Source organism: Ursus arctos, unplaced genomic scaffold (assembly GCF_023065955.2).
Source record: "Ursus arctos isolate Adak ecotype North America unplaced genomic scaffold, UrsArc2.0 scaffold_4, whole genome shotgun sequence".
In the NCBI taxonomy this organism is placed as follows: domain Eukaryota; kingdom Metazoa; phylum Chordata; class Mammalia; order Carnivora; family Ursidae; genus Ursus; species Ursus arctos.
Genome location: NW_026623056.1, coordinates 54,892,889 through 54,910,336, shown reverse-complemented (window position 1 = coordinate 54,910,336; position 17,448 = coordinate 54,892,889). Strand labels below are relative to the sequence as shown.

Below are 17,448 nucleotides of genomic sequence, written 5' to 3'. Positions count from 1 at the left end.
TTAAAAAAATTATTTTCATATCCTTTGGTAAATTAAAATATAAAGCATGGATTAAATATACACGTTCAGGCAAACTGTTTTACTTGTGTAATTATAACCAATTTAAAATTAGAGAAAATTCAGATAAATGAGTATTTAGATAACGCCAATGCCACATGTAAAATATTCACTAGACGAACATCCCAATTTACATGTTGCAATTTCACCTTTTTGTCTCTGACTCTCAGCTGGGAAATTGGGAAATTAGAGACAAATAATCTACTGGAATTATCACTAGGTCCTACATGAACTTCAGAGGGAGAAGGCTAATTTGATATTCTAACATTTTTCACATTCATATTATTGATGCCAAAAGTTAGAAGAATAAACATGGCTCTACTTTGACCTTATTAATCAACTGTATACATGATTATGCAACAACATCCAAAATAAAGCTGTCGGGAATAAAATTCTGAAGTTAATGACCTAAAGCTTAGTAAACAAGGAACACTGTTCAACCTAACCATTAGGTGAATATTTATTTTGAGCAAAAGAGCAGCATTTACATTTGAAAAAAACATTATTTCAAGTGATTTTGAGAGTATCTCCTTGCTGGGCACACAACTAGGGCTCAGTTGTTGATTTTAAACATTAGTTATAGTCACATGGTGTATTTTATTTACTTGCAGGTTTTTATTTTGTTTTGTTTTTTAAACGGATGGTAGAGGTGTTTACCAGTGACGCAGCTCCTTAAATCGGGGTAAGCATCAGTGGACTGACGTGCGGCCGTGAACAATCCAGCTCGGAAAGAGCCAAGACAACCTGTAAGTACAGACAAATGTAATCTTTTTAGAGTAGGTACACTTCATCCGAAATCATGGTGGAGGTAGAAATTATCCAAAGTGATAGAATATTTATCTTCCTATGGATTTACAGGATATGGCATTCAAAACGTCATCCCTAAGTGTTTCCATCCACATTTTTGAAAAATTAAAAATTCTACAAGCAAGATTACAATAAATACAGAATCATGAAAAACAGGTTTATGGAAGCTTCTTTTTGGAGAAGAACATTAAAGCAAGAAGTGAAAAAGATCTTAGATTAACAGAAAAATTTATTGGCCAATAAATCTATGCTCTTAACTCTGTAGCAGAGACCTAGGGTTACCCTCAAATCTGTGGACCAGAGTCTAATTTAAAAGTGTCTATAATTAAGTCAATAGATTAAGCTAGTGTTTCTGGTTGCTGCAGGCAACTTCTAATTCTCCCAGTGTTGCACAGAGACTAATAAAATAATATTTGTATAATGCCTCAATATTACAAAGCAGGTTTACTTCATTCATTTTATTTCTCACTATAATTGAGTGAAATTAGATATAGCAATCTGGAAGCAAAAACAGCTGAAATAACAGATAAATACATATACTTTAACTAGGAGACATTTAGTGTCAACATTTCTTAATAGTCTCTGAAGACAACATTATTGTTCATTGTACAGCTAATCACAACTTACTAAAGAAGTGGTATTTAGAGTATCTTTTGCTGAGTAACAACCCCCAAAATTAGAAGCTTAAATAATCCCTCCATTTTGCTCACAATCTGTGGGTCAACTATTAGAAAGGGTTTAGTTGGGCTGTTTGTCTCTGTCGCACATAGAGTCAGCCAGGGTAGCTGAGATTGCAAGATCCGCCTCTCAGATGGCTTCTCACTCATATCGCTGACAGCTCGGGCTCCTGGGCACCTCTCTCCCCACTAGTTATGTCATACTTCAGGGCTTCTCAATGTGGCTGAGTTTCTCTGAGCGTGCTGGTCCTAAAGTGGCACTTCTTTCATGCCAGCTTCCAGGAGGAAGAAAGCAGAAGCTGCCAGGCCAATGAAGAGGCATTCTGTCCCCTCTGCCATAGTCTACTGATCAAGGCAATCCTAGGGTACATCCAAATTCAGAGAGCAAGGAGGCACTGGATGTTTATGATCACTCCATGATGCTGCATAAAAGTTATTGCTTCTAATTTTTTGCTTGTTGAACATTACTCCGTTACAAGTAACCACCATTTTTATAAACCCATGAAAGATACTTAGATTGTCCCCAACTTCCCACCTCTACAAGTTGCACTGCAATGGATATCTCCATGCATGTCTCTTTAGTAATTGCATAAGAAATGGATACCCAGGGGTTTCAGGAATTGTGGGATCATTAGATAGGCAGGTACTTAGTTGCTCTCCAGAGGTGCGTTCCTACCAGAGAGCATACGAATTTCTATACCTTGGCTTTCTAATTTTTGCCATAATAGGCAAATAAGTGATATCTGATAGTTTTTTTTTTCTAGTGAGATGGAGCATACCTTTATGTCATTTAGAAAATTTTTGTTTCCTCCTCTGAAAACATTCCTTATTAACTATTTTTCTATTGGCAGTTACTTATTGTTCATGTGGGTCTGCAGAAATTTAAACATTTATGAATATCATCTCTCATTCTATTATTTCTTAACTTTACCTTTCATGTCTCTTTTAAGAGAAGTTCTTCATTTTGTTGTAATCAAATGTACCAATTATTGTCCTATAGCTTGTACATTTGCAGTTTTTTTCCATTACATAGATTATGAAGATAATCTACTGTATTATTTCTTTAATTACATGGTTTTACTTTAACATTTTTTGTCTTTCTTTATTCCACCTAGAATACACCATTACATTTGGTGGTACCTAGGAACTCAAATTTATATTTCTGATTAAAGTTAGTCAACCTCCCCCACACTATCTTCTCAACAATCCACACTGATTTGTGGTGTCATCTTTATCAAATATTAGGTTGGCATATATACACGGGTCTTTCTCTGACCTCTCTAGTTTCATTAGTCTATGTGTTCTGACAGTATCACATTGTTTTCTTTCTATGGCTTTGAATTATTACTATTTGATGAGGTGCTTCCTCCTTTTACATTTTTAAATGTTTATTTAGACATGGGTGGACTTTTATTCCCTGATTTAAATGCTTAAGTGAACTTATTGAATTCCTTTTTCAAAAATCCATCTGGAATTCTAAATAGGATTGCTTTTAATATATAGATTAATTTGGAGATAATTGCTCTCCCTATAGTATCACTCAATCAAGAACATGAAATGTCTTTCCATGATTCCAGTTCATCCTGTATATTCTTTTTTTTTTTTTTAAAGATTTTATTTATTTGACACAGAGAAAGACAGCCAGCGAGAGAGGGAACACAAGCAGGGGGAGTGGGAGAGGGAGAAGCAGGCTCCCAGCGGAGGAGCCCGATGTGGGGCTTGATCCCAGAACACCCGGGATCACGTCCTGAGCCAAAGGCAGACGGTTAACGACTGAGCCACCCAGGCACCCCCATCCTGTATATTCTTAATATGAGTTTTAAATTTTTCTCTAGAGGGGTCTTATGAGATTTGTTGTTACAGCAGAAGGTATCATCTTTTCATTTTCTACTGACTGTGTAAAGAACTACTACTGATTTTTTTATAGGCTAGTCTTAGAGCTATCTAAAAATCTCTTATGTATCTACTATATTGTCTATGGATCCTTTTACTTCTAGATATATCATCATATCAATTATAATTAATGACAGGTATGTATTTTGCCCATGCGCTACATAATTCTTATTTTTCTTTCCTTATTGCATTGGTTGTAACTTCCAGTGCTTATCTTCTTATTCTCAATCATAAAGAGACTACATCTGAAGTTTATCCAGCAAGTACAATGTTTACTGCACATTTTGTGTTTTTTTTCCTTCCTTCCTTTCTTCCTTTTTCCCCTTCCTCCTTGCCTTTCTCTTTCTCTCTCCCTTTTTCTTTTTTCTTTTCCTTCCCTCCCCTTTTCTTTTTCTTTCTTTCTTTTTCTCTACTGTTGTGTGTATATCATTAGAGTAACCATACTTGGCAATTTTCCCAGAACAGTCCTATTTTGTTCTTTTTTACCTGGCATTTATCTATGGTAGTATTGGCCTGGACAAAAGTATCAAAATCTGTAAATTATATGGTTATTCTGTATAACCTTAGCCAAGCTCAGAAAGTAATCCTATAATCACAGTTTGCAAAAAGGTTTTATAATTAAATGCTGAACTTTATCAACTGCTTTTTCTGTATGAACTGAGGTAATGATATACTCTTTATGTGGATAATTAAATTGAGAGGTTTTCTGATGTTAAACCATTCTTGAATTTCTGGAATAAACCCTATTTTATTATGATATATTATTTTTAATACACTTTGGATATCATTTTCTTTAGAATTAATTTATAATTGAAAAGGAATTTTATTTTTATTTTCTTGTGTTGTTCTTTTTTTTAATAATAATTTTTTATTATATTATGTTAGTCACCATACAGTACATCCCTAGTTTTTGATGTAAAGTTCCATGATTCATTACTTGCGTATAACACCCAGTGCACCATGCAATACGTGCCCTCCTTAATACCCATCACCAGCCTATCCCATTCACTACCCCCGAAGCCCTCAGTTTGTTTTCTTGTGTTGTTCTTATCTGAGTTTGGATTCAAGATTACACAAACCTTTCTGAATAAGTTCACAGCATAGAATCTTATTCTCTCTTCCAGGACAATTTTATAAGAGAAAATTTAAGAATTTTTTTTTTAATTTGGAAGAAGTCATTTGTAAAACATCTGGGTCTGGATTTGAGGGGCAACATGGAAGAGGGCTTTGATTGAGGTTTTGCTGGTTTAGTAATTATTTGTAATCAAGTTATCTACTTCTTTTTGTAAAATTATAGTGTTTTGTATTTTTCTGGGAATGTATCCATTTTATCAAGTTTCCAAATATATTGTGGCATAGCTATTTATATTATTTTGTGATTGTATTTTATTTTATGATTATCTTTACTTTACCATTATAAATTCAATCTATGTTGGGTTTATAGTATTTCTTCTTTTTATCCTACACTTTTTGTTTTGGCATTTCCTTTTTCCTTAAGTATTCTTATTAGAGGTCAATCTAACTTACTAACCTTTTCAAAGAATGAGATTTTGTTTTTGTGAATCTTCTCTTTTGTTTTCCTTTTAACTTATTTCTATCCCTATTTTTGTTATTTCCATATGTCTTGCTACGGAGAGTTTGCAGTATTGTACTTTTATAAAGTTTTTTTCTTCATTTGTATGATTAGGTCATTTTTTAAATACTCCAAACTGTCCTCTTACTGCTGCCTCAGCAGTCAGCACCCCACTTTCCACACACACATACTAGGTCAAGCCAGCCTTCAGTTTATCCATGGATTTCTCACATTTCTTGTTGTTTTTCATTTTATTTTGTTATCATTATTGCCTGGAATGCCAATGTTTCTCTTGAGATGATTTTAAGAGAAGGAGTCAGCAGTCTGGGTTAACTCGCCAACTTGGCAAGAACCAAAAACTAAAATTTATTTCTAATGTTTATATTTAGGCTCAGAACTTAGCATTTTCCAAAGAAGTTTCTCTTCCATTAATACAAAAATCCAGTCTATCAGGTGATATTTTAAAGGCCCACATAAATGGTAGGGTTATTCATTCTATTTTCTAAGGAAAGAACAGAACTTAAAAACTTAACTTTTGTATGATGAAACCCACAGTATTTTTTTAAACAAGCTCCATGTTTCCAATGCAGTACATAGGATATGTGGATAAACTGAAGTACTTTCTAACCCCTGAAACTCCAAATCTAAACACTGGCCACTGTGTGAGTATTAGTGATCTAAGTTCTTGGGTGTCCTTATCTCACTATAAGAAGATTCCTGAATAAGCTATGGTAACTAGTAAAGTTATGTTAGTTTGCCAAGGACAGGATCATAAAGGTTTTTTTCTCCCCATTAGGGCCATTGGCCTATAGAACATATACATCAAATGACATAAAAGTTTAAGTTACGTAGAGCATTTCTTTTCTGTTTTCAATAGTGGAATTCATTGCATATGCCTATATGTAAGTAAAGACTAAAATATAAATTGTGCATCAAAAAACAAAACATGATAAAAAGTATAGTTTTGTTTCAAATTACGGATTGGTTAAATAATAATACTTTACATTTGAAGAAAAATGTAAAGTAAAAAAAAAATCTATCTACATACATATACTTATTTGGTGTTCCCAACAGGTCCGAAGTTAGAAAATATAATTATAGTGCACATTTAAATACAGAACCTGAAAAACAAAATAAAGTTGCTTAACCTGACACAGTAGAAATTTTTAGATCTGGGAGTAGAGCCCACATCTTACAGGTTTGTTTTTGGTTTTGTTTTTTTGCACTTGGTTATTCTACCATGCTGCCAAATAAGACAAGCAAAGAGAAAAGAAAGTTGAGTAGAGCCAGAAAAGAGGAAGTTGAGAAGGAGAAAAAAGAAAAGTATTTTATCTAAGGAATTTCCCCAAAATATATAATGTTGTATTAAAAAGTTATTTATCTTTATCCAAATGTACTCTGTGATCAAAGGTTATGTACCTCTAGAGTGCTGATGCCTGCAAAAATAGAGCTTTATTACATGGACCTAAGAAACAAGGATTAATACTATATTTTTTAATACAAGCTTTTAATTTTTAATAGCCAAATATCTGAGAAGCTGAAACAGTCTTGACATTCTATGTTTTCTCTACTTTAAATTATGATGATTTATGTCATAAGCTCTGGAGAGCATAGAGATCTTTTCTTTCATTAAAAGGTAATCCATAAGTTCCAGTTATAAAGTAAACAAGTCTTAGGGTATAATGTATAGAATGGTGACTATAGTTAATAATACTGTATTGTATATTTGAAAGTTGCTAAAAAAGTAGATCTTAAAAGTTTTCATACAGAAAAAAAACCTGTAACTACGTGTGGTGATGGATGTTATCTAGACTTACTGGGTGGTCATTTTGCAACGTATACATACATATATTAAATATTATGTTGTATACCTGAAACTAATACAATATTATATGTTAATTATATATCAATATTAAGAAGATAACCCATGACAATTCATATGCTTCTAAAGAATGTCCTGATACTTAAATATATTTTATCATCAGCCGATGGACCTTTATGACAAAGACAAGAGAAGGAAAAAGACAAAACGTCAAAATGCCACATGGTAATTAAAGAACCATTTCAAATTTGTCTACATGTCCTTAAATAAAAGGACAGCAAAACTGCATATAAAATGAACTCTTACTCCCAAGGCTAATTAAATTATATTGGACAGAATAGATGGGTGGAAGATTGGACTTGATCAAATCTAAATTCCCTTCTATTTCTATGATTATATAATTGAGATTCTTCGAACTTACCTAAGTATTTTGGATAAAAATAATCCTAGAAAGAAAGAAAGAAAAGAATATATCTTAGCAAGCTTAAATTTCACTATACAGTTAAAACTTAATTATATAATTTGTTTTATATTAAATATGCAAATATATTCATATAACTATCATTTCCACATTACAACATTTTTGCTACAGTAAAATATGCCAGGAATAGATAACTAATAACATTAAGCCAATAAGACACTTAGCTTAAATCAATATTGAGCAATAAAGTCACTTTACAAAAGCTTCTAATCTGAAAACAGGTTCCACTGAAAATGTTACATGTTATATATGCTCTCTATTTGTAAATCCTTTAATTTTTCCACAATGATCAGATACCCATTTGACACATTTCATGTCATGCTGATTACATATACCACGTTTAAGGTTGAGTAAGAGAGACATAATTTGAAGTGAATTAAAGTGGACATTTATCTTTCAGCATCTTATGTACATGTAATACCTTACTTACAAATTGGTTATGTACCAAAAGTTTGTCTGTAAATCAGTAATTTGGACTAAGGAATGTACTTTTCCAAAGGGAGAAAAATGTTAAAAATGATTTCTCAATGTAAGGTTCTTGGGCTGGTTCCTGAAGCCTTTTTAAGCAATAATATATCTAATGTGTAACATTAACAGCACAAGAACACCTCATGAGAAACCAGTGTTTCTACACAAAAACATACTCAAGTAAGAAATATACCTCATCCAGTACAGAGCCAAAGTCTTCGCTCTTGCCTCCTCCCGCATATAAACCCACACAACACTTGTCTACTTGTTTATAAGGATGGGATCTCCCACCAAGTAATTCGAACAGTAGCGTTTTCTTCTACAGAACAAAAGCCAGGAAGACAAGCAACAATGAACGGGTTCCAAAGGAGATGATGTAAGTGTGAAAGGAAGGTATTTGGGACAACGGGGAGGTGAGCAGCAGGGTGGAGACTGGGAGTGTGGACTAGTATATTAGGGACCTGGACAGGGAGAGGCTGGGGTGAATAGAAAATGAGAAGGAGGGGTGCCTGGATGGCCCAGTAGGTTGGGCGTCTGCCTTCAGCTTGGGTCATGGTCTCAGGATCCTAGGTTCAAGCCCCGAGTCAGGCTCCCTGCTCAGCAGGGAATCTGCTTCTCCCACTCTCTCTGCCTCTCCCTCCGCCTCCCCCCCCATACTCTCTCTCTCTCTCAAATAAATAAAATCTTTTAAAAAAAGAGAAAATGAGAAGCAGTCACAAATGTTGCTTTTTTTCTTGCCTTTCATTTCTCCCATTTTTTCTTTAGTTTCTCTGTCATCTTTGTCTTTTGTATATGAGACCAATGTCAGAAAGCGGAGGGGAAACTCATATAAATGAGTTTCACTTCTCTACTACTTTCCCTCCTCTCCACTATGGTCTTCTACCTCACTCTCCATTTGCCATTCTGAGGCTAAGCTACAAGAACATATCTACAATGTTAGAAACATATACTCAAGTATTTATGGGCAATGTAATAATATGATATCTCAGGGATGCAGGCTTGCCTTAAGTGATGCAGCAAAACAAAACAAAAATTAGATTGGGTGGGGTAGAGAATAGGCAAAACAAGAATGGCTGATCGGTGATAATTGCTGAAGTCTGGGGAGGTATATGGGGTCTTATTATACTGTTTCGACTACTATGGTATGTATTTAAATTTCTATAATAAATAATATTCTATATTCTATATATATATATATCCTACACAATAAGAGTACTAATCTGCTATATAGTGTGAAATAAAATATTTTGTCTTGTCAATTGCCTATCCACAAAAAGCAACAAAACTGGCTCAATCCTGCAGAGTATTAAAAATGATTCTTTGGGTACCTTGGAAAAAATATTCTTTGAACCTCTTAGAGTAGGTAGAGATAAAAGGATTAAAGAGGAACTCTGGAGAATACAAGTTGTTACTGTCTTGGACAAGTTCTCTACAGACAAATGTTCCTGCTCATTACCTCTCATCTAGTCTCATGGTCCCAGGAGCCACGGCTGAGCTAAAGGAGCTACTTTGTATACGTTTTCTCCCTTGTTTCCTTTGGGTTACATAGTTCATCTCAGGAAAAATATCTGATGTTTATCAGGGTCATCTTCATCTCAAGGTCATCTTCATCTAAATATTTAGAGGCACTGTTTATAATCCTGTTTTCCACAGGGCATATTAGAAAACATCCTTCCCTAGGAAAACTAGGAGACTAAAGATAAGGTCTGGGGTCCCATATTTCTGTATGATATTTAGTGGTCTTTATGATTAAATTCTTCAAAGTAACTTGGAAAAATTTTTGCACTAAATATATAAATTCTAACCCCAGGAATTAGTGACCATTTTACGTGGGTTCAGGAAACTTCCCAAGGCTTTATGCAAAAAATTATACTTAGGAAATACGGTACTGTAATGAATTCTTCAGTAAGCATTCACTGAGTACCTATGATGTACCAAGCTCTGGATTAGATAGCCTTGTCTTCTAAAGCCTGGTTAAAAATGCCAGCGGAGAGATTTAATGAAGTATAGTGATAATGCAGTCACACACAACACACATTATACTTGAGATACCTCCTTCTCCACCTACCCAATACTACCAAATTTCAGTTGGGAAAAAAGTGTTTACAAACCATGAAGTCAAGACCACTTGCTGAGAATGAAGTATAACTAACTGAATTATAGTTTGGTCAGAGCACACTGCATTGGCAATAGTGTCTTCCTAAGAAGCCCACTTTCCTTTGAAGTTACTTTCTTCTGAAATGCTTCAGTGGTTACATGCAGAAGGCGATATACACAATCATTAACTTTAAAAAGGAACACAAGAGAACACGGACTCAACCTGGAAATGTTCAGTCTTTCATCGTATGTCTAGGTATGCTAACTTACTAGATTTCATAAATTCTTACCGTTTCAGGGTCATTTTCAAAGATCTCCCTGGCTTCTTCTTTATTGCACAATTCTTCAATGCATTCTCTTTCAAGATTACCCTTTTTGGTTTCTTCAAACATAGAATTTGCACGGCGTTTCCTAACCAGGACTTGTGAAGCATGCTGCTTTGACAAAACTGAAGGAAAAAATAAGTTTTTATGAGTAAGCTTTTCATTTCTCCACCTAAAATATGGTATTTTATTAAACAGTGAGAATTAAAATCATTGTCTAACTGTGAACTGCATAACATTTAAAATCAGTATAGGAAAACTGGGAAGAAAAATACGCAGATACATAAATACTTTGATTAACAACTCAAAGAGCAGGTTTGGCGTGCAAGCTACAGCACTTTTATACTGATCTACACGAATAATTCAAGTACATGCATGAGGCCAAACACGGCAGACAATATTCAATCTTTACCTTATTATGACTACACTTGGAAAAAGCAGCATGCTGAAATGACTACATCAAAAGTTACAGCCACACATCTTTAAAGCTAGAGTAATAGTTTTCTCAATTTAAATGGAAAACCGCATGACCTCTGTAAAGATAGAGAAATGTGGGAGTACAATCCAATCAGCTATTTAAAAGATACTTGATGAGCTAAAACATTTGATTTAGTCATACAAAGGAAAAATAAAAATCTTTGGAGAAAGGAAGATCATGTGCAAAGCACAGAATACAGAAGGCAAAGAGAAAACAGTTTAAATAACAGCAACAAACGTAACAAAGTTCAACATCAAGTAACAGACTGGAAGAAAATATTTCATGATATAAAATGGAAAAAAATACATCCAGAATGTATAAACAACTTTTGCAAATTAAAATAATAACAACAAAAATAATAAGCCAATGAATAATAAGAATGTGTGCAAGATTAAATACAAAATAATATAAAGAAAATATAAATAAAACACTATAATCAAAATCATATCAACATCACTAAAGAGGAAAAAAAATGTTCAATAAACATGTGAAAAGATCTTCATTACAAAATTTTTAACTAGGTGTTTGCCCATTAGATTTGCACAAACTTAAAAGACTGATAACATCAAGCAATGGTGAGGATAAGGGGAAACAAGTATTCTTGTATATCAGTGGTAGGAACATACACCGGTAAGCATTATTTTAAGGTAATCTGGTAGTAGCTGAAAATTTAAAGCACACATACTCTTCAATTCAACAATTCTGCTTGTAAGGATGTCCTGCAGATACGCACCTGAGCTGGAAAAGGTGTATAGAATGTTGAAAAACCGTAATATCAAAAAATTAGAAACAATCTAAATAACTCTGAAGAAGGAAATGGAAAAATAAACTATAATACATTTGTACTGTGGAATAATATGCAGTTATCAAAGAGAAGGAAGATACTCCTGTACCAAAGATCTCCAAGATATATTATTAAATTAAAAATGAAAATTGTGGAATGTCATACTATCGCATAACCCTATGTGTATCATCTATACTTGTAGATGTGTAAATAACATGTGGAGAGATACATAGAAAATAGTTTGGAAAGACACTCAAACTACTAATTGCAATTATGTTGGAAAAAAAGAATGGACAGTATGAAGCTTTGGCTTTATTGTTTTAGTATGTAAGCAACATTACGTTTTAATGAAAAATTTTAAAAGCAAAAATAAAATCTACAAATAATTTTTAAATCCTGACTTAAACCACAATAGAACTTTCACTAAGATGAGTAAGTAACATAAATAGATAAATTTGTTTTTCTCTTTTTTACCTTATTACCTGGTGAAAAAGGAACACACAAAAATATGTCAACAGAAAGAAGAAAAAGAAAAGCAAAAGGAGTAACTAATCAAGTCACCACAATTATTAGTTGAATAACGGAACATCTTTCAAGAGTGAAGTTACTAATGCTATTTTATTTCTCCTACTTGCCAAAACAGAAGTTTAAATGTGATGACTAACTAAATACATGGTGTTCGGGTTATATTTTTAATCCTATGTCTTACCATCTTTATCACTATTCGTTAAGATCAAGATTAAATCAAGGCTGTGTGGGGTCTAACAGATGCTGTTCTGTGAGCACATTTCCTGTCAAGTGTATTACTCAATAATAAATGGTAGACCTATCCACAATGAAAGAATCTGACGTGGCCAGTTATCTCATTTATTTATAGTAGTTTTAAGGATGCTACTTTATAATAAATATAGCAAAAACTGAACCCTTCTGAACCTTGAAGCAAATATGTTTTCTGGGGAAAACAATAACATCTTTCTCTGAAAGATAAATACAGTGATGCAATAACAAAAAAATCAATGTCAAATGCACTTAGAAAACTGACCATAAACACATCACTCTTTTGCATTTCTTTCTTATGGAATGTTAAGTTTTGGAATTTAGATTTTAATATTGACGTTTAAGAATCTCTCTTCCCCTACATGTTGACCCCACTGCAGGACACAGGCCAGGTTTGGTAACACATACTACATTCACGTTGTGAAAGGGGAAGTTGTCAAGTGTCCAGAGAGAACCAAGGTGGACATTGAAAGGAATGCTCACATAAGTTTATAGAAGGAGAAGGAAACAAGAAGCCTCCATTGTTTTAGAGAAGATGAAATTCACATAAAGAGCATGCAGGATAGTTGCCCTAAGTGCAAATTTAGGACTTAGATCCCGATGTCCGGATCCCAATGTACAGATTACTATCCGCTGCTTCTCAAAAAACAGAGGTTTCATTTTCTCCACTGATTAGAGGAATCTTAAAAAGGAAAACTGTTACACATCTACCCTAAAGGAAAATGAAGTTAACAGTAAAAACCTAATTTTGTCTAAATTTGAATGTTTATGTTTTATTTTACCCAGGTTCAAGCCAATAATGTTTTAAATTGGCATTGTCCTTAATAATTTTCAATGTGTATATTATTCCATTTGATCATCACATAAATAATGTCATAAACCAGAGGACAGAATTATCACTCCCACTTTCCTTTAGTTACTTGAAGAAAATGAAGCTGAAAGAGGTTACATGATTTGGCCCAAGGTCATAGAGTTAGGATGTGCCACTAATGGGACAAGAATTTAAATATACCCATCTTCCTAATCCAGTGCTTTCTTCTCTATATCTGCCACTCAAATGCCAACAACATACTTGATCTTAAAAAAAGAAATTATGTGGTTGTGGCATGGACAAGTTTGATATCTTCAATAAGACATTTACTACTGTCCTTTAGAAAATAAACCCATCGATTTAACAAGTGTGCTTTCAAAAGAGTCTACTGTTCCTTGTCAAAAAAAAAAAAGTAAACATGACATCACAGATTCAAATTAAGAACTACAGAACTGTAAGATGGGAAAACTATGTGGGTTAGAAGTGCTTTTACCAGCTGCCTCAGTCTATCTACCCAAATGCATCCACCCTGCCAGACTGCAGGAATGTCTACAAAGTTCCACTATTTATCATAATAGTCATGGCATATAAGCAGATATATGCCGTTTTTACATTATCTCCATTAATACTAATCACAACTGTTCTAAGTAGACAGTAATTTTCCCATTTTATGCATGAACAAACTAGAACTCAGGGAAGTTGAGTTAAGCTTACCAAGTTCACACAGCTGAGAACAGAAGCCTGCCTCCAAAACCTGTTTTCCCTTCGCATTACTACATTGTCTCTAATCACTTGTTTCACTTCTTTGGGTTAAGAAGTTTTTCAAGGATCTCTGTTAAAACCCAGGTATGTTACTTGAAAAGTGTTACCTTCAGATTCATATTTTTAGATATAATGTTTAGTTATGAGTCTTTCAAGTTAGAAGAATGACTGAACTATTTACATTTTTAACTTACCTAAGTCCTCCCTCTTCAAAACAGTGACCATAGCACGTTGAACAATTACGTCAATAACATAACCACTGTTCAAACATTAACTGGAATTCCTTTTTGAAACCGTCTTAACAACCTTCATATGTTCCCTCTGGTATTTTCTGTGGGGGCAAATCTTTGTTTTTCGAGCCTAAGATTTGATTGTCTTATCCTCAAAAAAGTTACTTATTGCTACTGGTACTTCATAAAAGCACCTGGAATAAAGATAGTGGGGTTAGCACTGCCTCTGACCAGAGGAGAATTTCCCAGCGTCAATTCAGTTCCACTTGGTCAACAGGAGGTCCTTTCCTGAGGCCCCTCTTCTCTCACTGAAGTGTTCAAACTTGCAACCCTCTGTTCAGGAGGGTGGTTAGGACCATGGATCTGCAGGTTGCCCAATACTGATCAGTCAGACGAGAGTGAGGTTGCAGATGAAAGAGATCCAAGCTTTAGGATAATCCATCCTCTGAATCTTTTCCATTCTGCTTTCTTGTCCTTTGCCAACATGGTTCTCACATTCCTTCTTCCAAAGCTCATCTCTTTTTTAGTTCTGCTTTCTGTCTCTCCTCTTCCCAGGCCCTACTTGTCTGGCATCCCAAGAATGAAGAACTACCCCTCAAAAATGTGTCTGAGAAGAAAATCTCTGGCTAGCATTTGTGTTGGCAGACTGCTTGAATCTTTGTTTCTGCTTCAGTGTGGGAGGAGGCAGGGGGAAATTGTTTTCAACGTACAAATAGAACAACTAGATAATACTTTGAGATGTAATCGTGCTTCATGCGTGTCAACTGCTGAAATGGCATGTTTTCTTTAGTCAAAGCCTGAGGAAAAATAGAACTGCATGTAATATAGAAACACTGTTAATTAAAAAACATATGTCCAGATATTACCAACTGTATTTAAAACAATCACATAGTAATCAGATGTAAGATCTTTTGTTTTTTTTCATAAAGATTTCTACTACAGAAGATTTCTAACTGAGGAGGGATGTTTAAAAATGTGAAGATTGCAAGGACCATGAAAACCAAAAGACAGATTTTTAATTAGGCATTTGTCAGCCTATATAATTATTACCAATTTTTGGAGAAGGCTTCGGGAAGAAATGCCATGTCTGGATGCATGCTACAATTCGATCTTTTCTAAGTTAATTTTTTATTTTTTTATTTTTATTTATTTTTTTTAAGATTTTATTTATTTATTTGACAGAGATAGAGACAGCCAGCAAGAGAGGGAACACAAGCAGGGGGAGTGGGAGAGGAAGAAGCAGGCTCCCAGTGGAGGAGCCTGATGTGGGGCTCGATCCCATAACGCCGGGATCACACCCTGAGCTGAAGGCAGACGCTTAACCGCTGTGCCACCCAGGTGCCCCTCTAAGTTAATTTTTTAAAGAGAATTATTACACTTGCTTTCCTCTAAAGTTCTTATTTTTGTTTATATTGAGGACTAGGCTGCTGAGCAACTGATTCTTCTCATATTATTATGTTAAAGGTTGTGTTAGAAGAAGTATTCTCTAAAGGTAAGCTGTGTGTGCAACCATTCTTCAAGAGGACTAAGCAATACTTTAAAAGAGTAAAAAATCATAAGGAATAGATCTGGATAAGAATTTAAATCTGGGGAAGAAAAAGAGGAAATAATCTGAGTTATATGTTGTATCTATAAAGGTGAGTCCTAAAACATCTGGATTAAAAGAGATGAAGGTTGGCATTTATTTAGAAGGAGAAACTGCCATTGGTGCCATTGAAAAAAAAAAAAAAGGGACTCTCAAGACCCATTCTGTCTGAGTAGGCAAACAATGCCCGAACTGTTTAGCCACAACAGGAGCGACAGGGACCTCTCCTTACTCGGAGGTTTAATTATAACTTTAATTTACAGCGCCTGGTCTAGAAAGAAAAGAATAAATCAAACACTCTGCCATTGTTTCCTCAAGGTTAAAACCTTTGATTGTAGCCAGAGACAGAGAAAGTGGTACATATCCGTTATTCCTCCCAAAACAACAAATACTTCTACCCAAAAGACAGAACAGGCAGCTTATTATTACCGCCCCCCCCCAAAAAAACACCAAACAAACCCCAAAACACAACATTAATCATTTATTTCACTTGATTTGTCTGCTCTTGGTGAGGGATAAATTACAGTACTTGCTTTGAAGGGACTCAGAGTTCAGATTTGGGCAAGGTATGGAGAGGGATTTCATGGCCTTGTCTCCTCAAGGTAACTACACTGCAAACTGGCCGTCCTTCCTGAGGCTCCAGCAAGAGGCCTGCTTTGGGACGTGCAGAAGATCTTCCACGCAGTCAGCTTTCCCTGTCTTTTTCATCTCCGACACACTCGGACACCAGAACAGCATCTGCTCTTGACGTCATGTACCAAGAGGTTACAGCGCAGGAAAAGTTGTGTTTTTGTTCTATTTGACCCATTTGTTAGGATAGCATCAATTAATACTATTAGTTCACTGGCCTGTGCCTGTGTTTATGTTTGGAAAAGCAACAGGCAAACTGTTCCTGGACATTTTTAAAGGCAACAGTGAAAGAGTTGGCCTAATTCTGCACTATCCTACTTCCGTCAGTATCTCCCAGATATGAAGCAAGGCTTAGAAAGACTCAATATGCATCCCCTTTGACTCTAAAGGTACATTTTTTTTTAAGTGCTGATGTGGAAATGAGATTTTTTGGAATACTGGTATAGTACTGAGTAGGTGTTTATAATTCAATTTCTAAATTTCCACCAGAACGTCAGAATTACTTGTTGACTTTCTAAAAGGCTATAAGACACAGTCTAAATAACAATGGAATAAAATAATTTATTAAGGAGAAGGGAGAAAATGATTGGGATAAGGACTTGGGGAAGAACAAGAAATAAGGAAAGGCACATTTAATATACAGAAACCCACTTAAAAAAAAAATGACCACAAAATAAAAAAACCTACTTCGCCCCTTACACAGTTACAAACAAACAAACCAACAAACAACTTGTGTCCTACTTGACAAGGCATATGGACTAAATGTTTGGCGTTATGGTCTGAATGTTTCTGTCCACTTCCCCGAATTTCTATGTTCAAGTGGAAATCCCCAATGTGGCTGTATTTGGAAAAGGGCCTTCTAAGGAAATAATTAAGGTTAAATAAAGTCATGAGGGTGGGGCCCCAAACCTATAGGATTAGTGTCCTTATAAGAGATGAGACATTAGCGAGCTCTATCCTTGCAAGCATACAGACCCTGAGAAAGGCCATGTGAGAACATAGTAAGAAAGCAAGGTCTACAAGCCATGAAGGGAGCCCTCACTAGAAATTAAACTGGTCAGAACTTTTATCTTGGATTTTCCAGCCTCCAGAACTGTGAGAAAATAAATTTCTCTTGTTTAAGCTATGTCGTCTGTGGTATTTTGTCAGAGCAGTCTGAGCGGACTAATACATAAGGCAAGGAGGTTAATGAC

General features: G+C 34.8%; 1 protein-coding gene across 1 annotated transcript in view; it reads right to left on the bottom strand.

The window, feature by feature from the left end:
• The window catches only part of PROS1 (protein S), a 66,265-nt gene that overhangs the window by 37,029 nt on the left and 11,788 nt on the right, over positions 1–17,448 (bottom strand). The window contains exons 2-4 of the mRNA XM_026490997.4: positions 10,166–10,323; positions 7,251–7,275; positions 715–801 (exon numbers count right to left, since the gene is read on the bottom strand). Of these exons, the coding sequence (XP_026346782.1) occupies positions 715–801; positions 7,251–7,275; positions 10,166–10,323 (270 nt within the window). The remainder of the gene's footprint in view (positions 1–714; positions 802–7,250; positions 7,276–10,165; positions 10,324–17,448) is intronic.